Below are 26,829 nucleotides of genomic sequence, written 5' to 3' on the forward strand. Positions count from 1 at the left end.
GCCCCCACTGCTTCCCTTGGAAGGCTATTCCAAAACTTCACTCCTCTGATGGTTAGAAACCTTCGTCAAAGCCAGCCACAATGTCACGCACACTGCCCAGAGTCATGGCCTTTCAGAGAAGGATGTGATTAATGGCCCTGCACACTTCCATCAACATGAGTCCAACAAGTGACTTTCCCACTCTGAACTGGTTAGCGACCGATCAGTAGAGGTCTGGAGTAGCCAGCTTCCACAGTGCAATCGCTACGTGCTTCTCCAACGGCAGGGCAGCTCTCATTCTCGTGTCCTTGCACTGCAGGGCTGGGGCGAGCTCATCACCCAGTCCCATGAAAGTGGCTTTCCTCATCCGAAAGTTCTGTAGCCACTGCTAGTCATCATCCCAGACATCCATCACGATGTGATCCCACCTCTCAGTGCTTGTTTTCCGAGCCCAAAAGTGGCATTTCACTGTGGTCAGCACCTCCGTGAATGCAACAAGCAATCTCATGTCGTAGCTCGTACGCGTGGTGAGATCAATGTCCCGCTCCTCTTGCCTTTGTAGTTTAAGGAATAACTCCACTGCCACTCGTGACGTGTTGGTCAGAGCAAGCAGCATACTACTCCCCATTCAGGATCCATTCCTGCAGCCCGAAGAGGCAGGGCGTGCAGTACACAAACCATTGAAAGATGGCACCAAATGCAACCGGAAGCACAGGGATTGCTGGCATGTGAAGCAATGCATCACAAGTCATTGGGTGCCCCGTGACCCCTCCGTCTTCCCACAATTCTTAGTGGCAGAAGAGGAAGAAATTCACTGTGGGATAGCTACCCAGAGTGCAAAGCTCCGAATACTGCTGCAAGCATGAACATGCTATTGCACAGGCAGCTGACAGTGTGAACCCACAATAGCAGTTTCCCTTCAGCGCTCTCTGAGCGGTGCTGTAACTCCCGATGCTGTAACTCTGCCAGTGTAGACATGCTCTTAAAGTTACCAGCAGTGTTCACAAAGGAGCCCATCCTTCAGCCAAGAGCTGAGCCATCCCCAGGTGGCAGGCAGGAAGACCAACTCCAGCAAAAAGGGGAGTGGACTCAGAATCAAGCTTTCAATTTCCTCCTGGGTGCCATGGTAACTAATTAGAGCTGGGACTTGAAGCAGCTGTTGGGGAAAGGAAAGGAACTCACTTATACAAGAAACCCCCAGGCTAAATTCTTTTTCATTTCTGCTTATTCCTCTCCCCCAGCTCCACCCCCTTTTCAGGGCTAGATTTCAAATGGGGCCTTATCCTTCCACTACGCTAGCTTGGACTGGGAACCGGCAACCAGTTACAGGCTAACCACTGGCAGCAACTGGCAGCAACCGGATGAGAGACCTCCGAGAAACACCTGCTATCCTGGTAGCTGTGAACAAAAGTGGTACTGATAATTCAGGAGGGGTCCCTGAGTTATTATTGAGCCTCCAGCATGGCTGTGCAGTGGTGGGCCCTGCCCATGTCCAGAGCCCTGCATGGGCACAGGGGTGAGGCTCTCGTTGCAGAACAGGAGTCTTGGTGTGTGCTAGTCCCCCACTTTGAGATCCTCTGGTAAAAAGCAGGAGGGATCCCCTGTATTAATCTCCAGAGGCTCACTGGTGCTGGTGCCGTTCTATTGCTGTCACTGGTACCCTGCTATCCCTATCGCTGCTGCCTCCAGGCAATGCCATCCTCCCACCTTCCAGCCATGGTCTGTCCCAACCCTGTGAATGCATCCTCCAGCCCCACACCCCACCCCGGTAGCCCCTCCAAATATTGCTGAGTCACTGCCTCATTCCATGCACCCCTCAGGAAATAACCCCAGCCCCCATGTCTTCCCCAAGCAAAGCACCATGTTCCTCCATCATGGCTACTCCAGCCACTGCCCAACTGCTCTTAAACAGCCTGACCAGGAAATGCCCTCATCCTTGCTGATAACTCGCCTGACCAATGTCTCCCCCGACCCTGCCGATGTAATGCCAGGTAATGCCCCATGGCACGGTCTACTACACCTTCATTGCCTTCCAGCACTCTGATACCCTCCTTATCCATGCATTGCTACCCTCACCCAAGCTCTGTCCCAGGCCCCTTCCAGAGAAGCTCCCATGACCACCAGCAGCTCTGGGAGAGAGTCTGAAAAAAAAAGGCCATGATGAATGTGCAAGAGAGTTGCCCTGGATATGGCTGAGCAGCCCTTCGTAGCAGGGAAAAGTCAGAGCAGGCAGGTGGAAGAAGTTAGCAATGCTTGGGCTGGAGAAGCCTTTAGGTAAACCCGGGAGGAGGGAAGCATCAGGGTTTGGATGGAGGAACTTGGGGAAAAGGAGCAGGTGGATACGGACAGCAGGGTAGGATAGGTCTGATTCAAAGAGATCTCCCTGCAGCTCGGTAGTCAGGTTGCATCTGTTTTGTGGACATTGTTCCATTCAGCCACTCGTGCTCCCAGGTTAACCCCCCTTTCACCAGCATGGAATTCTTGCCCAAAACACAATTAAAAGGGAAGAATTTAAGCTCGTGATAAAGAAAAAAGCACTTTTCAAGCAGCCAAGTGCACGACTCTCTGAGCATGTGCCAGTTGGCTATTAATACAGAAATGTGTTGATTAGCTGAACTATTTATATGCATTCCAAATTTCTGTACCCAGACTATACCCATCCTATTTTTGCTCAAAACTGAGGGGGGGGGGGGGAAACCCCAGCAATCCTGTTACTCTGGAAATCCACACAGGCAAATTGAGCTTAACGCTTTAAGAGTTTGCTTTGCTTATTTGTCTCTCTGTGCCACAAAGCAAGAGGCAAATTCCAAGCCTACATTATTATCGCTTGACACTATTCAGAGGAATGAAGAGTCTGGGAGTGAAATCCTGGCCCCACTGACGTTGATGGCAAGAAGGATTTCATCCCAAATCTCTGGCCTGTGGTGATAACCTAAGAGCTCAGAGCTAGGTGAGAGGCAGTCCAACTGCCATTGAAGTATTTTCATTGGCTTTAATGCAAATTGGATCAGACTCCTGGACAGAAATAACCTAAGCAGGGGAAAAGAAACAGAGTTCATGGGACCATACCCTCCGCTAGTGTCAATTGGCCTAGCTCCATTGGACATGCCCAGGAGTTTGCTTGCACTGGTGGGGGGTGGGAGGGAGCAGGGGTAGGGCCTACCATCCCCTGCCAATGAAACTGGGGCTTCTACCCTAAAGCAGTGTTCTCAGTACATCTGCTAGCGGTCTAGAGCAAGGGCCTCTGCACTGCAACCTTCCCACCCCACCCCCGGCTAACACAGCCCCTCTAAGGGGCATGGCAGACACTGGACCAGCCAGAAGGTACATGTCGCCGTCCTAAACGTTCCCCCTGCCCCCCATGTGTTGTTCTTCCTGTTCCAATCCTGCCATTTTAGCAATTTACCCCAGCTCTGAACTAATCTCTAGGACTTTGTTTCCTTCCTCCAGGACTAGGGTTGCCAATTTTGGTTGGATGTATTCTTGGAGCTTTCATCACATGACAATCTTTAATTAAAGATTAATCTTTAATTCCTGGAGGGCTGGCAACCCTATCTGGGCTGCTACCTCATCTATCCCAGGCTGGGCTGGGGCTTTCAGAGGGTGGCAGGTTGCCATGGCGAGGGTTGCCCAGCAATGACACAGGTGCTGGAGTAGCGAGCATAGGCACTGTGTACTGTGCACAAGGGCTGTGTGCCGAGGGGAGTCAGAGCTGAGTGTGGGGCAGCTAGCAGGGCATGAAGGCGAAAGGCAATGAGTGATGGGGCATGGATTACTTGATGATTACCTGTTCTTTTCATTCCCTCTGGGGCAGCTGGCACTGGCCACTGTCAGAAGACAGGATACTGGGCTAGATGGACCTTTGGTCTGATGCAATAGGGCCATTGTTATGTTCACCTCACCTGTAGCTCTAGCTCCCAGTTCTCTCGAATTACCGTAAATTTTTCTAGTGCTCTACTGCCCTTCAGCCCCCAAATTTTAGGAGAACCAAAGCAGAGCCATTTGTTTTACAGAGATTTTTTTAAGCCAATGTCCCAGATTTCCAACATTCAAGCCCATTTTTCTTGATGAGGCATTTGACTTAACTTACTGGACTATTCCAATCCGTGAGGAGAGTGGGGGGTTCGGAGGGGAGATTATGCCCTGGGGATAGGTAAGTAAGAAAGATTTGTGGGGAGCCATTAAAAAAAAAAAGCCAAATCTTAGATTCCCTTCTCTTCCACTGTGACATTGGCTGACAGGCCACTGTCAGCATAAATTCAGAGTTTCCTACTTTTCCTTGGCTGGAAACTGACAGAGGCAGGGATATGAAAAGCAACCTGTTAGTACAGAGATGGCCCTATAGGGCCAGTCTGATGGGCTCCTAGCACTTAAAGATAGGGATGGATGAGATGCAACTTGCAGGTGAAATTTCCCCTTTCAATTCCCAAGTGCCTGCAGCATCACAGCTGAGAATATCTGAAGGGGCTTCTCCCCCCAAATCAGGGGGAGAGGGGTCACCTAGCTTTGTTTGTAGAGCAACCCACTTTGTGTAAGAGCAAGGTACGAGTTGCTTGAGGCTAATTATTTATCCAGAAGCCTTCCCTGCTGTATGTAAAACAGCATCTTCTGGCTGCACTGAACTCCACTCATCTGAATTTCACCAGATAGTGGCATTTCTCTCACCCAGCCCTAGCTCCTCTGCTTAGCTACTGAGGGGTCTGGGGGCTCATCCAACACTGGGCACATGTACTTGCGAGGGCAGGAGAAATAGACTCCGTCTCATCAGCCTTTTCTAGTTCTGATTCTGTACTGATTACTACATTTCTCTGCGGCTTTTAGGGCTTTGCTGTGTTTACTGGTTGCTTTCAGTTTTTTTCTCCTCACGGAATTATCTCTAAGACTTCAGAAGTCATATGTCTCTGTGCAAATCCTCTGTAACAAGGAGCAAGAACCCCAGAGCTCCTTAACACGCACAGATGCTTAAGCACATGGCTGGGCTTCCATGTCAGGGCCAGAGAAACTTGGACAAACTTCCTTAAGAGACCGCTGGGAGATACCACTCTCCGGAGGTAGGGATGCTTAGCAGGAGCAAACTCTTTCACAACTTAGGCAAAAGGACCTTCTAATGCAACCTGCTGCTGGTAACATTTGCAACCACCTGAAGCCATGCTAGGGTGTGGGGCATTGTGAGATCAAGCCCTTCAGAACTAACACAGCTTGTTTCACACAGACGTTGCGTGAATACAAATTCTTGTAGTTAGAGAGATTAAAAATAGCATCTGCACTGTTCCAGACAGCTACAATCAAGCTACTGTGAAAGCCAGCTCACATGGCTGATGCTAAATGCTATTATTAACCTGAATCCTATCCAACAGTATTGTAGGAAAGAGAAAAATCAGATTGAAGAGAATATAACCACGTTACTAGCTGCTGAGCTGTTCTGCACCTTTCCAGCCCACATTTATGCTTTTTCATGGTTTCCAATCTTCCAGATGAACCGCTGTACCATGTAATTAAGGGAGGAAAAATGTAAAGGTCCATCTTTCCCTGTGTACAGGATGGATTTTCATTTGTCGAACCACAAACAAGCCTCTAAATCAATATATGGATTTCTATCATGCAGTAAGCTTTCTGCGATGGGGACACATTAGGGGGAGGTAAGCAACACACAAAGGTTCACTTTTCTTTTGCTTCAGACTTTTGACTATATTAGCCCCACCACCACCACTATATCTGAGGTCCTTTGCAGAATAAAAAGCGACAGTCTTTTGTTCCCCGACACCAGGTACAAGAAGAAAAAACAAAACAAAACAAAAACACCTCATTTGAGGACTCTGGTCCACAGAAAGGATTAAAAACGAGTAAGTTTGTTATTCACCCACTGGATTGAAACAAAGAATACTGAAAAAATAGAAATTTGCTTTTTTTAAAATTTCTCTCAGCTGGGACAATGGAACTAAACTGCCAAGTTTCACTTCCCAGTTCACATTGGTGCAGCTTGGATTCGCAGTTCTGTGGGGGAATGTTCAACTTTTCAACTAAATAAAAAACACATGAACACTTTGTAGGTGTTAAACCCATTTGAACAACAAAATAATCTTGTTTGGCCTAAATGAATGAGTGGTGATTTGCATTTTGTCTTCATTTGGACTACAGTTCAAATAGATAGGATCTTTCTGTTCCTCTTGGTAAACAGATGCTATCAGGCCATTGAGTCAGAGTAAAGACCCGTCTATCACTTCCTTTCGGAAATACAACTACATCTGCATTAGGGCATAGCCCAAGTCACAAATCTGAATCATGCACCAAAGTTTAAACTCTAGAAATGGTTCCATGTCATAGTTCTTGAACCAGGCGGTTAGGTACCAGAGCTAGGGCTCTGCCCTCACAGCTGGGCTGTAACTAGAAGTACATGTGGTGATTTCGAGCTCCCCTCTCCCCCAACTCCTGATTTCACATGACATTCAACATGCCAAACGAAGTAGCAAGGGGACTATCAACCTGATCTGAAAAATGCAGAGCATCTACAATTCCAACTGACTTCTTGCTTCAGCATCAGGCCCTAAGTTACCGTTACTTGCCACTGAAATGAAAGCGGCCCCTTTACATCCACTATAGAAGTTATTGGCAAGGGCCAGGTGTCCCCCTCAAGCCACAAATGCCTTATGAACAGAGGGCTTTTTTGGGTGGCGGTGCAAGAGGGTCAAAACCAGTATGCGTCTCATGCTGTTCTTTGTTCTCTGGTGTATTCAGTCCTCATTCTCCCCACCCCCACCCCCACTACTGCAAGATCTCAAAAATTATACTAAAAAAGAAAAGGAGTACTAATGGCACCTTAGAGACTAACCAATTTATTTGAGCATAAGCTTTCGTGAGCTACAGCTCACTTCATCGGAAGTTACACTGTGCACGAAACCAAACACCATGCTTGAACACAACCCAGAAAGTGCCGTTCACGGTCACAGGAGGACATAAAACGGGCCATAAAAAGGGATAAGAGAACAGCCCGCCCTTATACAGACAGGTTTCGCTGACTAGCCAAGCACTGGACACAGAAACATGATTTTTAAAGAAAAAATAATATTTATTTGCAATATAAACAAAAGTCCCAATATTGGTTCAGTATATATATAGGGTCATTAATTTACCTTCATAACTCAGAAAGCAAAAACCATCCCTCGCTAACAAGCTCTCATTTGGATTAATCAGAGGATGTATCTCTTTCCTTTAAAGAAGACAGATCACTTACAGCACAGGAAGCCTTTATAAGCCAGCTTAGCTGTAATGCAATACAGATGCACTGTCTAAAAATCCCTGAAAAAAAAAAAAAAAGTTCCTCCATGAGGTAAAATGCAATTAGGATATTTTCAATTTGCTCGCTCACTCTCAGCCATACTTATGTCCATTCTCCCTTCCCTGATGACCCACAATCCCAACATTGTTACAAAACAAAACAAAAAAACAAACAGAAGACAACCAACCAAAAAAAAAAAAAAAAATCATGACGACAGCATCGAACTTTCCTCTATATGGAGGGGTTCTTTTTTTTTTTCTTCTTTTATTTTTTTTTTGAAAAAAAAAAATACAAAAACCTGGATATTTAGAAAAAAAATTCCGTGGCTTTCTCTTTTTTTCTTTTTCATTTTAGTTACATGAGAGTTCCAGTGGATAAGGAGGTGGGGAGAAGGGAAGGACTACATTGCAGCCAATAAAAGAAACCTCCAGATCCATTCTGCCCTCCTCCCAGACGTTAGTACCACTTCTTCAGCGTATGAAACCTTTGCCAAACATTAGCCAGAAACATGAACAAGTCTTCTTGTTCTAGAAGGCACGGCAAAAAGTTACTCGAAAAAAGGAAACCCATCGAATCTCCATTGAACGCTCTGAAAGTCTTGGAATTTGCCAGTTTTTACAACATTCTGGTCATTATTTCACACATTTCCACTCCCCTTCCATGGTTTGCACATGACTCCGCAGCAGTGTCATGCTGTAAAAACTTTGCTCTGCTCCAGTCTTTTGGAGTACCAGTAGCACTCGATTCCCACCCTTGCACACATAAAAGAATGAAGTGTGCCAGATAAGTGCCAACATCACAAGTACTTTCTTCACTTCAGAAGCTGGAATGATTTCAGGCCAGCTGGATGACACCAATCATCATTCGACTGACGGCAGAGAACGAGGGCTAGCCTCAGACATGCTTCTACCAACTCTGGAGGCTCCACCAGGTTTACCTCTGGCAACAGCAGACAGTGTTTTTTGGTGGTGGGGTAATGGGGGTGGTATTTAAAAAAAAGCTTGCAGCTTAGTCACCTTGGTTGATTCAGTGCAGAGTTTATGATTGTGAGTGTGGAAGTGGCAGAGAGGCTAAGACCAACTGGCCTTCACAAATAACAAAGCTTCCTACCAGATGCTAGCAAGAACAGCAGCATGTGTCTCTCTCAGGGTGTACCCAGTAATATGCCAGGACGTCTCAAGGCTTCACAAAGTGTGCAAAATGCATTTGGTCAATATAAACATTTGATTAAAAAAAAAAAAAAAAAGAAAGAAAAAAAGAAAAGAAAGATCAAACAAGAACAAAATAAAATACTGGTTTTGCAACCTCGTCTGTACAAACAGTCAGGAACTTACATATTTAAAACAAGTTGGAGCCCAAGACTCAGAGGGTAAGATTACCTTTTTTTAAAAAAAAAAGGTAAACGTGGGTTTTAAAATAGTCTTGGGCCAACACCCTTTGTTCAAGGTTGCCAAGTGCGTAAGTCTCCTCTACTTTCCACAACAACCTACCACGCAGGTAGCTTTGCGTGTGGTTTGTGTGAGTGTGTGCGGTTCACTAGTCTCAACACATCCAGGAAAGCAGTTATTGCCGGTAACAGCTGCGCTCAGAACGCCACGAGATCCCCCATATTAAATAACCCCTGTAAAGAGACTACTCTTTGATCCACTTTGATTAGCATCAGGATACTAATAAATGGCCTTAGCCTTTTTAAAGCAGCGATCAGACACCTCTACTTGGAGAAACTAGTTCTTTCAAGGCTGCCTGGCAAGATACATACATTTTTAATATTTGAAATGCTCAAGAGAAGCTATTCAAGGCTCGAGTTCCCAACCAAACAACATCCCCTTCATGTGGACTCCAAGGTGTTCAGCTGGAACAGGTTGTGATTGGTGGGGGTGGTGAAGTACAGTTGCTCACTGGGGGAGCGGTTGTCACATGGGCTGTTGAGCCCCAGAGTCCTCTCAAAGTCCAGGAGCTGGCCCATGAAGTTGAAGTTCGGGGAGATATTCGACTTTTTCCTTTTCACGAAGTCATAGGCGTCATTCAGGGACAAGTTCATTTTTTGCATCAAGTAGGCAACGGTTACTGTTACAGACCTGCTGATGCCGGCGAGGCAGTGAACCAGGATACCACATTTCTTGGTACGGGCCTCATCTGAAACAAAGAGGGGGAAAAAGAAGGATACATTTAGACTTCTGTAGCAAAAATGCACTGTCCTGGAGCAGGGCTAGATAGCAGCTTCAGGCCTATAGAACCAGGTCATTGCCAGCAATGGACCCACTGCTCCAGCCGTTCAGAGTGACACTTTGTAATTTAACTCCACATATTTTCCTCCTCAAAAATCAGGCACCCTGACAATATACCCCAGTGATGCACTCAGTCATACTTAGCACTTCAGCTTCCCGGTGCTTAACAAAGACTAATTAATTAAAGCTTACAACACCCCTGTGAGGTTAGTAGGATTGCTTTCTGTTTCATAAAGGGAAGAAACTAGTGCGGTTAAGTCACTTGCCCAAGGCCAGAGAGAGTTGGAATTCCAACTCCAGAGTTCCTGGCACCCAGACCTGCTCCACACCCCTCTCACAATTCATATTAATCAATCAGTGCTAAGATGGGGTTGTGAAGTCGAACCCGTCATGTGACCAGAAATGAGACACACAAAAATCAGCAAAACTGAGGGGGTTTTTTTTGTTTTGTTTTTTAAAGACATTTATTTTCGGACTACTGTACAGTGGAAATGGATTCAAGTGAACTTTAAAATAGAGGAACTTAATTACTGTGATCTTGTTCTTTAGGCGTGGGGATTGGGAAAACAGACTTCCCTATAGCAAGATTTGTGCTATAGTGAATCTATCAGGACATACGGTGGCAGAGGGAAAAGGAAAGATAGCTTGTGGTAAAACTGCCATTTCTCTTAGCAACTGCTGCCACTGCTTGAAGAACACAGATGTACTGTCTCTTTCTCAGAGCCTGAACAGCGTGAACTGACATCATAGCGTTGAGAGAGAGAGGAATGCCGCTAAGAACATGGCATACGTTAAAATATACTGCAAAGTTTACTTCTGGGCAGAACAATGTTTCAAACAAGTCATTTGCCATAGAGCGTGGCTGTGAAGAATAAGGTACCATGAGAAAGGAAACCTCCACTCCCGCTCTAGTCAAAGCCAGAGCTTTTAAAAAATATATATAAATAAAAAGTACTCCAACACTACAGACTCAGGGATGGGCGGAGAGTAGGATACAAAAATTAAAAATAAGCCTCAGGTTTGACTTCCTAGTCCCCATTACTGTGTGAGTAACTCCAAGAGAAAGAACACCAACTCTTCAGATTGCATTGCTGCTCCTGCAATTTCAGAATTTCGCTGAAGTGTGTGTGTCTTTCGTCTGAGCAAAGCCCCATTTCTAAGTTTTGGATTTATAGTAAGCAAGTGAGATAATCCTCCATTTCCTGTCATTAAAAACAAAGCACAAGCGGTTGGTGTTCACAGAAACATGGGTTGACTATAGCAGAAACAACCCAAATGCCACAGCTCATCAGGAACCTGATGCATCCACCAGGAAGGTGAAACAGCATCCCTGCACCTTGCTAAACCCTTGGGCTTTTGACCAGAACAGTGCTATGGGGGGGAGCAATGGCAACTGGTTCCTCCAACATAGCTGCAAAGCACCCAAAGTCCTAATACTGTATTGTTCCATTTAAGGCCTCACAGTAGAAGCACCTAGGCCCCTTACACAGCCTATGGTATGAAGGCAAGGGGATCATTTCATTTCCTAGAGATATCAAAGCTTTCTAATGGTTCAATTGAGGACAGCTGCTTGTGCCATTCAATCCTAATAAAAATCTGGTGTTAGTAGGCCAATGACTACCATCCTTGAACAGCTGACATGCACACTGGAAGCATGCATTTTATTCAGCCTGACAGTCATCTACCACAGAACAAAAAGCATTTCTGGATGTTAAAGCTAACCTGGGAAGGGATCTGTCCTGCCAGGACCTTTAGTAAAGGTGGCTTAGGGCTTGTTTACACAGGGAAATTTACCAGCATAACTATATCAGTATGATTGTATTGCTATTATTGTACCACTAGAACTCCGTGTTACACTGGAATAGGAGCAGCTACATTGGCAGTTACACCAGTAGAAGTAGAACGGTATAATTACACCCATACATTTCCCCATGTAGACAAGTCCTCTGATTTTACCTCTAAGGATTAAGAATCTCCCTACAGGTATGGGGAACAGGCAACTGTAGACATCAGTCAAACCACAACATTTCTTGTCAGTCCACATTTCCCAAAACAAGAAGGTACCCTACTCCTGATTCTCCACCGCCTTGTATAGTCATTTTATACGGATGTGAATACCTATGTGAGGTGGGAGGCAGTGGACAATCAGGCCCCATAGCTGAGGTTGTTAAAAGTAATCAATTGTGGGGAACCCAACTTCAGATGCCTTAAAGGGAGACGGGCTTGGTCAGCACCAGTACTCTGAAGATGAGGCACTTCAAAAAGTACCTCAGATTGGACACTGAAAAGCAGTTGATTTTGGGTGGCTTGATCTTGGCACGTGACCAACATCTGATCTGAGAAGTGTACAACTTTTACGTCCACGTACAGACAAGTGGCGACTGTTATGGCACCGTAGCTCGCTGCAATCTCAAGTTGTGATTGCTAAAGGCATGTTCTGCCAACAGCGGAATTCCAACACCTACCAATGAAAGCGATGGCCTCAGGAAAGAACTGAGAGAGATTCTGGCTCCAGTGATCCGAGATGGGAATCTGTTTGTATTTAAACTCTCCGTTGTGCTCGAACATGTTTGGCAGGTTGGGAGTCACATTTAAGATGTACTTGATGCCGTATTTGCCCAAGACATCTAGGTTGGTAGAATCTTTGGCACAACCCAGATACAGGTAGGGTAGGATCTGGACAGGGAAGGCAGGCTGGTTGTTAGGGATTGGGCTCCCATCCGACTCTGTGGCACTGCTTGGCTCCCTGTCAGACTCGCCGTCAGAGCAATCGGAGCTGATCCTTAGTCCTCCAAGGCCAAGGACAGATGCAGGAGGAGAATTGCTGGGTGAGGAGCTGTCAAGGTTGGTCTCACAATGCTCAGAATATTCGGTCTGAAATTTGTTAAAGCCACCTGGGGGAAAAAAGGCAAGTTACTATTTAAAACGAGAGATTCTTGCATCAGTTAGTGGGTTAAATTTGGTAAAACACTATTTACTTTGGTCTTTGTTTCTCCCTAGCAAAAAGGGAGTGTAAATTCAGATCCCTGAAATGTAGATTATAGGCCCGATAGTGCTACCCTTACTCCTGTAGAGTAGCACTTTACTCAGCAAACAGTCCCACTGAAGTAAACGGAACTACTGATGTAGTATGGTACAGGAGTATGGGTAGCAGAATTACTAAGTAGGGGCTCAATCCACTTCCCATTTAAAATCAGTTGCAAGAGACTCATTGAACCTGAGCTGGCTTTCACCAGAGTCAAATTTTAGTAAATTTTGGTAAATTTTAGTTTCCTAATAATTTAATACCTTGAGGTTCGTGGAGATGTAAACCTAAGTCTTTTTCCATTTAAGATGGCTCAGACAAGAGCTATTGTGCTATTTAACGTGTAAGGAAGCCACAAAAAACAGTCAAACCATTCAAACCCCATCTACAAAAGATTTCACTTTAAAAACAGTTAAAATGACATGGGTTTTGCATGGTAGATTGATTCCAACCTCTAAGCTGTACGGTACAGACACACTTTGCATTGGATCATTTGTTACAGAATTTTTTAACATAAGAGAATCGTTTTATATAAAAATACAAAGGAGAGACCGAGAGGATCCAAAATGCTGATTTCTCAGCATTTCCTCTTCAGTGTCTCAGCTTAGCAGTCTGAGGAAGGAACGGAAAGTGGGGAGGGGGGAGAGGGGGGAGAAATCTACCTTCTTTTTAATATATATTAAACAGGAGTTTAGCCATCATTATCCAAAGCTGACAAGGTGTCATTAGAAAGCCTCCTGGAAACTTTGTTAGTGGGTTTGGTGGTTGTGAGTGGGTCATTGAGTAGAACAGACAGCTCCAGCCACATCCATTCATGAAAACAGGGCTCTTTCTTCCCCTCCTCCTCTTCCCTCCCCCAATAGAGAAAGACAACATGGAGAAGCCATCTTGGAATTTTAATTGAAAACATTTCCCACCAAAGCCCCAGGAAAAAAGGAGAGCAAGAGAAATCTAACTCCTCCCCTCACCATTAAAGATGGCTTAAAAGTAACTTCAAAGCTGTTTCTTCCTTCTTATGGGAGAGAGCAGTTTAAAAAGCAAATGACAGAGCTAATCAGATAACACTAAAGAGATATGGGGTGGGGGAAGGGATTTCATCAGGAAGGGGAAGAGCATATCCACAATCAGATCAAAAGCTATGACTGAAACATATCGGCAGGCAGGTCCCTTTATTTCACTTACGAACAGACCTAAATGCTAGAAAGAAGGAAATGCTCTGTCCCCAGATAATCCATTCCCCACCCCCGCCATGCACTCCAAAGAGCCTGATCATCTCCTCCCTCCCCCACATATCACTGGGCTCCTGGGGGGGGGAGGGGGAGGGAGTGGAGTGTGGTTTTAAATGGTTGAAAGTGACAATTTTGCTTCTGCTTCATTTACCATTTCTGCCTCAACCCTGCCGCCCAGCGACCGCAATGGGGTGTGCTTTGGGAACAGAGGGTGTCTAACTAGGCCAGTGTTCGGGGGGTGCCTTTTGAGACAGTTAGAGGAGGAAAGAAAATAATTAACAAAGTGAAATATAAATCAAGATCTTAAGTATGGAGCTACGAGGAGTTGAGCGTTTTATTCAGAGACTAAAAGCAAGGCACCCTCCCACTTCTATAGAGTGAATCCCGGGGAGGAAACCTAGTTGCTCTGAGCTATCCCTGGGTGTACATCAATGGAGTGTGTGTCTCAGAGGCTAAAGGGGAAGGTATCAGTACAAGAAACATCCCCTCTTCCACAGAGGTTACTGGATCTAGGAATTTCAAGATGGAGAGGGGGAACCAAGAGCAGTTTTGATGGAAAATGAAGCTCTGACCACTCAAACTTTGCTTTTTTTTAAAAAAATTAAGCTTTAGTCTACGGGGAAGATAGTCAGATCTTCTTCTGGGTAAATGTCAAGAAAGGGACCCTGCCACTCCAGAATACCGGAGGCAGGCCTTTAAAATACTCTGGGAGCAAACCGTGTGTCCCCAAGTGGTTTCTACAGCCAGTCAGAGGCACACATGAGAGCGGGGGTTATTAGTACACAAGGGATTGTTTTCATGCCAATGGGGTATCCCGCCTCCACCCTTCTCTGCTGGATAATAAAGTTCTGCTTTACTGTGGGGAGTTTTGGGGGCTGCTCTAATTACTGCAGGTCAGTTTAGGACATAGGAGACTGCGCATGATCTGTGCCAATCTGAATTTTCCTTTGAGAGAGAAAAGAAGACGAAAGATGCATCTATCTCCCTCCAGTAGGAATCAGATGTGGACTAAAGAAACGGATGAGGGGCAAATCCTTAAGGGTGGGGAAGGGAAAGGAATCTGCTAGGTTGTTACTTTCACCCTGCCCTGCTCTCTGGAGGGAGAGAGGGGGATCCCCCTGTTCTCTTTTAGCCTCTGGATTGGAAAAGGGGGGGGGTGTCAATTCGCTTCCCAGACGAGTTGCAAAGGAGGTGGTGATAGCGGTTCCCCCCTCCCAAGACACAAATGCAAAATTCGGGGCGATCTGGCCAAACTCTCCACTCCCTCAGCACACGGAACCATTTTGTAAAAAGATTAACAAGGGAGAAAATAATCCAGGCAAAAGAAAGTGTGTGTGTCTTTCGCTCCAAGTCTGAAATCACATCCTAGCTCGGCTTCCCCCTCCACACACAGGAGATTAAAAAGAGATAATCCTTGTGTGTGTGTGGGGGGGGGGGGTCTGTTATCCCCCCAAAAGTCTCGATTTCTCCTCAGAGAAGAGTCAGAGCCAATCGAGGGCATATGGGGGAGGGGAAACAAGGAGGAGGAAAAAAGCCCTAAAATAGGAAATCTGTCCTGGGGGATAAACTGCAAAGCACGGGGGGCTGGACAGAGTTTGTGGGGCCGCCAAAGGAAACGCATTTGTGATCACATGGGTGGGGGGGAGAAGCTCTGAGGTCCGAGGAGAGAGGCAGATTGGGGACTGGCGAGTTTAGGGAGGGCGATCTGCGAGCCCCTTTTCGGGGAGGGAGGGAGGCTGGGATAGGGACCGATCCGCCCCCGCCCCTTACCTTTCAGGTAATACGCCTTGCACCCATCGTCCCGCAGCTTCTGCAGCAGCAGCCCCAGGACAGAGCTGGGGGCGCCGTTGTCCTGCTGCCACTCGGCCGTGGCCTCGTCATAGAGCAGCACGGTGTCCGCCTTGCAGCGCTTGGCGAAGCGCTCCTTGTCCTCGTGGTTGGGGATGATGGAGCGGATGGGCAGGTTGCCCTTCTTGAGGCGGCGCAGCATGAGGCCCGGGATGGCCAGGTTGATGGCCGTCTCGATGTGCGAGGACTCGAAGAGCTCGTGGGGGCGGCAGTCGAGCAGCAGCAGCGAGCTGCCCCCGCCGGACTCCAGCTCCTCCTGCAGCCACTCCACGCTCTTCCACGGCACCGCCGCCGCCATGGGAGCTCGGGGGGAGCTGCCCCACAGGTGATTTTTCATGAGGCTCGGAGGACAGGGGGCGCCCCCCGGGTCCGAGGAAGGGAGCCCACGGGCCGCCGCTGCCGCAAGGGAAAGGCCCCCTTCCCTCCCCCGGTCCACTCCCAGTGCACCACCGAGCCGCAGGCAGCGGGCGCCAGAGGGGCAGGCAGGGGAGGCGAGAGCGATCCCAGGGCTGCCAGACCCGCTCTCCTCCCTCCGGGGGAGCCTGCTGAAGCAGAGATGCCGCCTTCCCCTTGCAGAAGCGGCGAGAGGGGGATCGCCCGGCGCCTGCCCCCGCCCCGGGGAGGTGGACGCTCGCTGCGGATTGCGGGGCTGCCCTCGCCCCCTGGCAGCGTGGCCGCTACCGCTCCAGCCTGAAAGACGCTACCGCCGCGGTCGATTCGCTTCCTACCCTCGCGGGCTGGCTCTGCCGCCTGACAGCCTCAATTAAAAAGGGGCTTCGCCATCGGAGCGGCGTGTCATGCTCCGGGAGGCGGGACCGGGGAGGGAGAGCGCAGCCGAGAGGCCAGCCTTAAAGGGGACGCGGGGCTCTCCCACCCTTCCAGGCGCACCTCTACCCATGGACCCAGCTGCCACCGCCTGGGAAATCGATGGCAAGTGCAGCCTGCCCCCAACCTGAAGGGCCGGATCCCCCCGCTTTCTGGAAAACACCCTCCTCCTCCCCCCTTACCACCATGGCTACCACATGGTTTTAAAACAATCTTAAAGGAAGGAGAGCGGAGAGAGCACAGCGAACCCACTGGCTATGTTAGATGAGGCATTTCCACACAGCTGCACAATATTTCTGTGCTTGAGCCGAGAGCAGCTCGTTGCCTGCCTTCACTTCAGTGAGAACAAACCAATACGTGTCACAGGCTGGAGACACGAGCTTATTCCACCCGGTTTCTCCCGTTGTTTATCAATGGGGAAGGTGCTGGGGTAAGGGCACCACTCGACCCTGGAATAAAACAGTGACAGCCCAGTAGATCAGCCGTCGGGGAAATAGTGGATCTTAATAGGAGGTTTTCATCCTTAAATAGGTACGGAAAAATAAACTGGCTTCTTTTACAAAGGACAGGAGGAATGAATGGGCACCTACTTCAGTTACTTTGGGTGACTTGAGTCTCTCTCTCAAAGACAGAATAGTGCAATCAGAAATAATTAACTAAATATTAGATTGCTGCACATCATCGGTTGTTGTGCAGGCTCTTGTGACCATAATCTGGATGTTTTCACTCTCTCTACCGTAATAATCAGCGTCTGTCATGATCCTCGCACATCACTGCACCTTTCCCATTCCCTTGCGCACTCTCTAAACTGCTTGGAGCTAGGGCTGTTCCCAAACCCAGTCTCCCTTGTTCTCTAAAAACCATCACAGAGTTTGTGCTGCTCCAAACCTCTCCTGAGCTAACAAGACACAAGCAGGGGTAGCATACAGCACACACAAGTGACACTCTGTAATATGACAGAGGGGAGTGAAGCAATCCCTATTTCGCGTCAGGATAGAGCGGGACTGATTTCCCTCTGGAAATTAGGTTTACACCAGTCTGAATTCAGTGGAGTCACTCCTGATTAGCACCAGCGAGTGGAAAATCGGGTCCAGCCCCGTGCGATTGCGGGCTGGTGTAGTCCAGGCTGGGCGGTATGTGAGCCTGGGCGTTCCAAAGTATATGCTCTCTGTGTTACAATCTGCACAACTCAACAAGGGGCTGGCTGCCACTGGCCGGTTCAGCTTACACTGGCAGAATGGAAGCATTGCAACGTCCTCAAGGGGTTCGAAGCAGGAACCTCCTCGTGCATTATTGGTACCTGGATACAAAGATTGAACCCACAGTTCAACTCCACAAACAAACTGCTCCAACAGCGCTGAGACCACTCGGCAACACGTCCCGGGGCTCCTAGCTGGCCCTTTAAACAGCTTTACTGATTGACTGGCCCGCTGCTCCACTCGACTTTTCCGTTGGGGGGAGGGGGGGAGTCTCCCTCCTCCCCCCTCCCTTCCCGTTCGTTCGCGGCGCCAATGAGGCGTTCCAGTGGGCGGCGATGGAACGCGAGAGGTCCTATCCGGGGGAAGAGGGGCGGGGTGTTTGGAACTTGGTGTATCAAGTTGCTCATTGCAAAGCGCGGGAAGGGGGCGGGCTCAGAGGAGGTGAATGGAGCCGCAGGTAGAGCGGTAACTGAATGTCGGCAGAGGCAGGCTCAGGAGCAAGGGCTGTCACGCAATTGATCAAAGCCGCAGCGGCGTTACTTACAAAGGCGCTTGTCATTTTTCTCCATTGTGAGCCTTGGTGCTCAGGGTTTAATACCCGTCCTGCTCAGGTTGATCATCCAGCACACACCCGTGGGAGCATTAGGACACGGGTGCTAGCGAGGCTGCTGCAGAGACCCAGGCACTGCAGCTAAGCTGGGCACATTCACTGAGCTGAGAACACTCAAGCAAACACGATTTCTCCTTATTACATTGTAAAAAGAAAAGGAGTACTTGTGGCACCTGAGAGACTAACCAATTTATTTGAGCATGAGCTTTCGTGAGCTACAGCTCACTTCATCGGATGCATACCGTGGAAACTGCAGCAGACTTTATATACACACAGAGAATATGAAACAATACCTCCTCCCACCCCACTGTCCTGCTGGTAATGGGCTATCACCAGCAGGAGAGTGAATTTGTGGGGGGGGGTGGAGGGCGAGAAAACCTGGATTTGTGCTGGAAATGGCCCAACTTGATGATCACTTTAGATAAGCTATTACCAGCAGGACAGTGGGGTGGGAGGAGGTATTGTTTCATGATCTCTGTGTGTATATAAAGTCTGCTGCAGTTTCCACGGTATGCATCCGATGAAGTGAGCTGTAGCTCACGAAAGCTCATGCTCAAATAAATTGGTTAGTCTCTAAGGTGCCACAAATACTCCTTTTCTTTTTGCGAATACAGACTAACACGGCTGTTACTCTGAAACCTGTTATTACATTGTGTTAAGCAGACTCAATGCTGCCCAAGCCAGAAGAGTAAAGACAGATCCAGTCCCAAACAGCTTGAAATCTCCCCCCTCCTCCTTTTTTTTTAAAATAGTCCTCTCCTGATCTCTTGTGCTCAGGCTAGTTTTTACAAATTAACTGGTAAATTATTAAAATGAACAATAACGATTCAGCTGAATCTCTAAAGTAATTCTGTTTTTAGGTGCAAAGAGACTCAGTTGTCTAATTTTAAAAAAACAGCATGAAGTGTAGTTACAAACTAAAACGTAACCCAGACTCATCTGAACTTCTAAATTCCCATTTATTTTCAGGTTACATTTTTTAAAAGAACATGTTTATATGTGAATCCCTGTACATTTTTAGATTAGAAGGGTGTCTTGCTTTTCAACATGCACAAACATAAAAATGAGCCTTGCATACTGAAATATTGAACTTTCAAAATATAAAAATAATTGGAAGAATTATCCTGTTTTGTGTCAGTTTTTTTAATGGATGACTGCTCTGTTCCCTGCAGCTTTCAGTGTTTGGTATAAAGTCTTCTGGTTACAGATCAGACATTACAAGTCTCTCCTTTTCAACATGTAGGAGTATTTTAAAAAACAGATTGTTCTGTTTTCATACAGACCAGTTCTTCTCTCATAGTCAATTTCCAAACTTCTATTAACTTCAATGAGAGTAGGACAGACCCTCTAAACCTTGGATGGACATAATCTCTGTTGTCAGGAGCCTAATACTCTACATTTTTCTATCAAATAATGTGAAAGATTGATCAGAGTCTCTGCAGACAGACCCTTGTGCTCAGGCAGAATCCCATCTAAATCAGGAGGGTCATCTATGCAGAGGAGAGTGCAGGATCAGGGCCGTATATGCAGGTTTGGAAGGATTAGATTTTTAGTCAATAAATGCTGATTTCACTGTATTTACACAAGAGGACAAAAATATTCCCCTTTGCTCATAATTGAGATCAGCAAAGTAAGAAAAAGGCAACTTGAGAATGTACTAAAGTTTGATTTAAGGATGTACTAAAGTTTGATTTACTTTGTATGTTTTGATGTGTGATGTTGCCAATTTTTGTTTTAATGGTTATAAAGCTTTAATTTTTTGACTCTCAATGTCTACTGACAATAAATAAATGTCTGAACCATCCCCCAACTGTGAACATTTTAAATTGATCATTTTTTCTCAGCTTTTTAAGAAATTTTTTTTATCAAATTTAAAAAAAAACCCTCAAGTTCTGACAAGCCTACATATCATAGAAAAATAACTGTAGTTTTAAAACTCTGGGCCTCATTCTTTATAAATGCTTAGATTTTAAAAGCTACTCAACTCATTTGTTTTAAATTACATTTTAAAAATACACTTTTTATTCAGACTGGCAACAAACATCATGTTGTCTTTGAAAAGGTCTTGAAAGCTCCACATCAGGATTTCCCAAAGTCAGGGCTTGTAACTGGAACTTTAGTTTAACCAGTGCACTTGTGGTACAGTAGTCACTTACATATGCTGAAGATTTACAGTTTTCTGAGGCACCCATTTGTCATTGATACTTTGTTCATGACATGCATTTGGGTTGCTTTTAAGGAGGATTTTCTTTTCTTTTTGATTTAAATGAAAAAAAACCTATCAAATGCTGTTTCCTCTTAGGCTGATCTTTAAGAGCTTGAGTCTTCATTCTGGTCCTGATTCAGCAAATGCATGATTCACTTTAAGCATGTAAATAGTCCCATTGCAAAACTCATTAAGTGGGAACAAAAGCTATTGTTTTCAGCAGTAGCGGTGCCAGCCCTTTGGGGGCCCTAAGCAGCAATATCCCCCACCCCACCCCATAATAAAACAGGCAAATTCTTATGAAAATAAGTGAATAGGGGGGCCCCCTTTTGCTGCTTGGAGCCCTAAGCAATTGCTTAATCCTCTTATATGCAGCGCCAGCTCCGGGCATCAGTGAGTTAAAGGCCTAAGAAACAGGAACAAAATATGGTAGTCTACTTCCTCTTGCCCTGTGTATTTTTACTGTTGGCTATTGTGGGAAACGATTATGATTCAGTAAGGAGCGTTGCTGTAAGAAGTTTCAAATATTGGTGTTTCAGAACAGGATGTTTCAGTACTTACAAGCCACAGTGAAACTAACTTGTATACTAGCTGACCTCTGAGTCCATGCGATTCATAAATGAAACAGCAACGTCATACAAAGAAAGCACATCTGTATCGAAAGCATTTGTAAAGTTAAAAAAAATATATGACATCCAGAAATATCTGGGTGGGCTGAGTGGACCTGATTCTCTATTATCTTGGGCAGTCATTGACAAAGGTGCAAAGCACTATCAAACTCCAACCACTTTGCACTGATGTTAATAACTACACAATGGGCAAGACAGTGGGAGATCTGGTCCATTGACTTTGGCCAAAGCTCACGTCTAGATGTTGCTTGGTATGTTTGGTCCCCTGTCTGTGCATTAGAATGTTGAGAGATATGCCTGAGCCCAGTTCAAATAGGCTTTAGTTGAGTGTATAGTCATAGGTCAGAGTAAGAGGCAAGTGTGGAGGTAATTGAGAAAGCATGCGCTTCCTTTTCTTCATTCTGAGAGCACCATCTTGCTCAGCTTCCTGTCCTGTTGGCAGGCTCACATTGAGTCACGGCCTCTCTCTGCCCAGGACTGCAAGGAGGCAGCTTTATGCAAGTCTGTCTGAATGCTGCCCCCATGAGTCAGTGATTAGAAAATGCAGTAGAAACCAATGTAATCAGCATCAAGATAATAACCTCCTCCAACAGGGTCCTTTTCCACTGAGTGGGGGAGGAAGGGGGGGGGGGGAATCACTGCTAGTCAGTGCAAATGTTATCAGTTAACAGAGCTTTCTTTGCAAATTTCTATATACTAACATACACACACACACACATACACACACGAACCCATGCTCTCTCTCATGTCCCCTCTCCCATGAATAAGACAAGGTGGAGCAGGCAGTCAGACCTATATTAGCCACGTCTGAATTCCCCATGATCCAGTTGGAGGAAACATGTAGGAATCAGAAATATACCTGATCATGAAAACCTCACTGGAATGAGATCAGAGAGATTGCCAGATATACTGTCATATGTAGCTATTGTATCTGGCCATGATGCCCATGGAGTCAGCTGTTCACGTTTTTTGGCCGTTTTGTAGATGAGGAATTCAGCCAGAGAGAGGGGAGTGGGTTTGGCTATTTGCAGAGACCTAACTCACGATTCCCCTCTCATTCATTTGGCCACTTTAATCTGTACGTGTGTGTATGTTTTTACTGGATAGAATAAGAAACAGAATAATGGCTCATGATTCATTTGTGTTCATCTAGTCATGTGTGTGGTTTAGCTGCCACCGTTGTGATGTCTGTACATAGGCTGTTACAGGCTGCTTCCTGACTGTTGGACTATATTCCTAAGAATCCCTCACACTTGAGGACAAGCTGTGTTTTTGCTGGGAGAGAAGAGTATGGCATAATAACTGCGGTATGTATGTATCACTATAGCTGCTGACTGGACTGTTAAAGCGGTCCAAGTGGTTTTAACATGCTAGTGTCTCACTCAGGAGGCTGTCCTGCTTCTGAAAGTTTCTTTTCTTCAGATCTCCTTCTCTCTACTTGGATCCCATATTCATATCTATTTTCATCTTTCCCCATCCACACCAATACCTATGTTCTTGATCTCATCAATAGCAACACATCACTCCCTTTCCTAGTCTATTTATAATCTTGCCTGCACAGACCACTCTTGGATTATATCTGGACATCTGGCCCCATAGTTTCTCCTTAGAAAATGAGGATGTATTGAAGCTTGCTCAAACACCTTGATTCCACTTGACTTTCAAGCCTGGTTTGCTCTTCAATAGCTATTTTGCCGGCCCTTCCATCCCAATCCCCTCTGTTGATGCTTCCGGTGCTGTTCTCTCAACTCCCTTATTTCCTGCTGTTTATCACCATCTTACTCATCACATTCTGTGCTGCCTCTCACACATCAAGTTATCTTTGGTACGGAGAAACCAGCCTTGATCCTAAAGTGCACAAGCTGGCTGGTGTCTTGAAAAACAAGAGCATGTGTCCCTACTCTATATCCATTAGTACAAAATCTGGAGAGCTGCCAGCAGATATTCTATAGGGTTTGCCTCACTAGTTGAAAATTCAGATATCTATTTCCTCACCTGCAGAGTAGCTGATAATCCTTGCTTTCTCTTTCGTGCCATGAATTCTCTTCTTCCTTCCCATGTTCCCAGACTTTATCTCCTTTACCCATCCTTTTCCCTCTAACTTCAGTCTCATGAGGACATACATGTATTTGGCAATTTACAAAGGAAAGGCATCAACTCCACATTATTCAAAACTTTCCCCTCTGTGTTTTAATGTCTCCCTTCATTTGGGTCATTGCGAACAATACTATTAGCTTTATACTGCCATAACTTAAGCTTCTGATGTTTGTCTCTAACATCTTGAGACAAACATCAGAAGCTTAAGTTATGGCAGTATAAGAGCTAATAGTATTGTTCGCAAACGCCTATCCAAAATGCTCTCCTCCCTGTCTCTGCTGTGGTTACTGCTCCCAGATAAAGTTCTGATCACAAGATCAAGCAGAGGAAGTAGTTGAAATCTTAGTAAAGAGGAATGCTGCTGTCTATTGGTATCGAATTAATGCCTGTCGGAAACAACAAGCAAGTGAAGACAATAGGGAAGTGACCCATAGGTAGTAGATGTACTCTCCCGAAGTACCATTATTGAAATCCTGCAGAATCAATGTGTACGTCAGAGATAGCTTATCACTTCAGTGTTTCTGATGACTCTTACAGTAAAGAAGGTTGTAATTAGAGCTGGTCAAAATATTTAGCCTAAAAACATTTCCTCTCTTCCCCACATCAAAAATGGACCTCTCTCATGAAAGGAAGTTATGCACAACATCTGATTTTCAAAATTTTTCAAGTTTTCTTCAGTGAAAGCCAAACATTTTGGGGGTTGATTTTCATTTTTTGTTTGTCCGGTGGCAAAATGAGAAGAGGGAGGGGGAGGGGGAGGGGCAGAGAAAGGGTGAGAAAGTGGGGGCAATGGACTGCAGGTTTGAAAATATTTACCAGAGTTCTGCTCCGGATGGCTCTGGCTGAATTTAAGCTCAGATTGCTATACATAGAATGCATTATTCCTTCCTGACTCCCTCCAGTAACTGGCTGACACTCTGAAGCATTACATATGAGAGATAGTGTTTGGACAGAGCACTGAGTCCAGAGCTCCAGGTTCTATTCCTAGCTCTGCCTTTGATGCCCTATGTGACCTTGAGCAAAATCACAAGCTCCGTGCCTCAGTTTCCCCATCTGTAGAACAGTGATCATAAATCTTACCCGCCTTTGCAACACTTTGAAATTTGCAGATTAATGACACTGCACACATTTTTCTATCCAGCTGCATTATTTGACACTGCAGCCTCCTTGCAGCATTGAATTCCTACAAAGTAAAGAACAGTTTCCTGTAATTTGCTATGGATCTACCATATAATTACTTAGCTGAGATTCTGCTGTGGAAGGGCAGTTATTACTGCAAAGGTTGGATGGTTTACATTGTCTTTTACTAACGCATACAAGAGGTTAACTCTCTAGAGAAACATATGCATGGTTTCAATGGTAGAAAGCCTTGCTTTCCACCCCTATACTAATTTGTGACTATTTTTATCGGTATTAATGTTGAGCTAAGGTAAAAATACTCCCTGGAAAATTTAGAATTTACATTTGCCTTTATATCTATTCAGCAGAAAGCTAGCGTTGCAGTCCCTATCCTGATTCATTAGCTTCACCCGCCCCATGGAAATGTCAGATTGCTTTGGCCTGGTGAGCCACCTCTCCTGCAGACGCAGAGCTTGAGGATCTGAAGCGACTAACTCTGAATTTTAAAAAAAATTAATTAAATTAAAAAAAATCAGACCTCTCTCTCTCCCTCTAACAATAGTGCTGACACAATTAATAACATCATAGAACTGCAGTGATCAGGTTCATGAACTATCCCACTATTTTGCACATGGGTCCTCTCTCTCTCAGGATTGATCTACACTGCAAGTGACTATGTGATTTTAGTACCGGTAGCCCATATGAGCTTTAACCTAGCCCACACAGGTAGCAATGCAGTGTAGGTGTGGCAAAATGGGCTAACAAGCAGATTATATACCCAGGTTCTCCTGAGGACTTGTAATCTGGTTGCTAGCCAGTGCTTTGAGACTGATGGAGGAAGAGGGCTAGATAAGAGCTTGATATTCACTAAGTAACCACTAGCATAAGCCTTCCTGTATCTCTCCTCTTCTCATTGGTTCTCCGTTTCCATTCACCTCTCCTCTGACAATGTCTCTTTTCTCCTTTGCCTAGATCCTCGAGTGTTCTCACTCTGCAATAACTGATTCTGTTAAGCCTTGTAAAGCATTGTCAGCCAGCCCTGGTAGAGCTCCCCCAGATGCACACTCAGCCGGCTGCTTTGTTTGGGTCCCGCTTCATTGGGCTCATGTGCTCTTAAGCTTCCTTTGGTCTGAGCAGCCTCCAGACTCTTCTCTTGATCTCTCTGGCATCTTTCCTGGGCATGGCCTCTCTATTACCCCTTTGCAGAAACGGGACCTTATGGCCCAGCTACCCTAGGCCCCCAGGAAAAGTGGAGACCCCCCAGTAGCTTAACCACACCCTTTCCCAGAGCTGCAACCTTGTGGGCTCTCTGGGTTTACAGTTCACCTCTTCAGGGGCACATGATAGCTCAAAGCCAACAGAGGCTTCATAATAGATAGCTCATAGCCAACAGAGGCTACCCAAATCAAACACTTGTCGCTTCAGTTAAAATAAGCAATGTACAGATCCAGAAAAAAAATCATAAACATCGACACGCATTTCGCTGCCTCTGTTTCCTCACTGCTTGACTATTCTCTAGACTTCGATCAGAGTCCTCTCAGAGTCCAAGATCCCCCTTACGGCACATGGCTTCTCTGCAGGTAGTTTCTTTCTTCCTTGTCTGGTCACACAGTTAAACAGGACATCTATGCTACAAAAGCACATCCCTATGTTTCTCTCCTGAGCCCAAGTTTCCTGTGTCTGAGTCCCCCTGCCTTCCCCCTAAATGTCTCAGGAACTATGATTTTTTTTTAAGACCCAGCATTCACACCTGAACTTTGTTCTCCTGACAGGATAGTGAGAAATCCCCAAACCCCAGCCTCCTGCTGAGAGATTGGTGTGATACTCTGTGCCCCAAAGCAACACCCTGGCACCCCCATATTCACCACTGGCATATAAATTATGATATGTTTTGTACACAGTATGCCTTGTGAGGTATCATTCTAAAAGTCTTGATCTGTTGGACATTAATATCCTGTTAAGCTGTATGTGCTGTCATTGTATGTGAAGTTATGAAGTTTTGCTACGTATGTGACACTGAAACATGTTGTGAGGTTGGGAACACCCACAAGCAGCCTTTCAGGTACAACAATAAAAAGGCCAAACAATGTTGATGGCTCATTGAGGAGAATACAAACACTCACAAAGATTGCTCCAGGAACTGTGAACAATGGAAACCTCTCAGGGATAGCACATACCCAGAGGAGACTGTTGAACTTATAACACAGCAAAAAACCTTTCCAGAAAGTTGGAAGAAGATATGAAAGGGGTGAAGTGACATCATTGATTGGCCTCACACCCCACACAACAGAACACCTGTGGAACAAAGACTGACCTGGGGAAAGTGCTCGACCCAGGCAGGAAAGAAGAAGGCCCTGCCTGTGTATGAAACATCAGCAGACTGCTTGCACTATCTAACAGGGTAAGACACTGCTTGATTCAAATCTTGTCTAGTGTATAAGACTTAGATTGCAGTTTTGTTTATTTCTTAGGTAATCTTTTATCTGTACATCTGTCACTTATCACTTAAAATCTATCTATTTTATATTTTACCTAAAAATAATGTGGTTTGAGTGAAGT

General features: G+C 45.8%; 1 protein-coding gene across 1 annotated transcript; it reads right to left on the reverse strand.

The window, feature by feature from the left end:
- Nucleotides 1-7,024: 7,024 nt before the first annotated feature.
- DUSP7 (dual specificity phosphatase 7) lies at nucleotides 7,025-16,494 on the reverse strand. The gene is made up of 3 exons (XM_048858055.2): nucleotides 15,508-16,494; nucleotides 11,949-12,377; nucleotides 7,025-9,391 (listed from the first exon to the last, which is right to left on the reverse strand). The coding sequence occupies exons 1-3, from the start codon at nucleotides 15,920-15,922 to the stop codon at nucleotides 9,084-9,086; spliced, it is 1,152 nt and encodes a 383-aa protein (XP_048714012.1). The 5' UTR covers nucleotides 15,923-16,494; the 3' UTR covers nucleotides 7,025-9,083.
- Nucleotides 16,495-26,829: the final 10,335 nt, after the last annotated feature.

Source organism: Caretta caretta, chromosome 7 (assembly GCF_965140235.1).
Source record: "Caretta caretta isolate rCarCar2 chromosome 7, rCarCar1.hap1, whole genome shotgun sequence".
In the NCBI taxonomy this organism is placed as follows: domain Eukaryota; kingdom Metazoa; phylum Chordata; order Testudines; family Cheloniidae; genus Caretta; species Caretta caretta.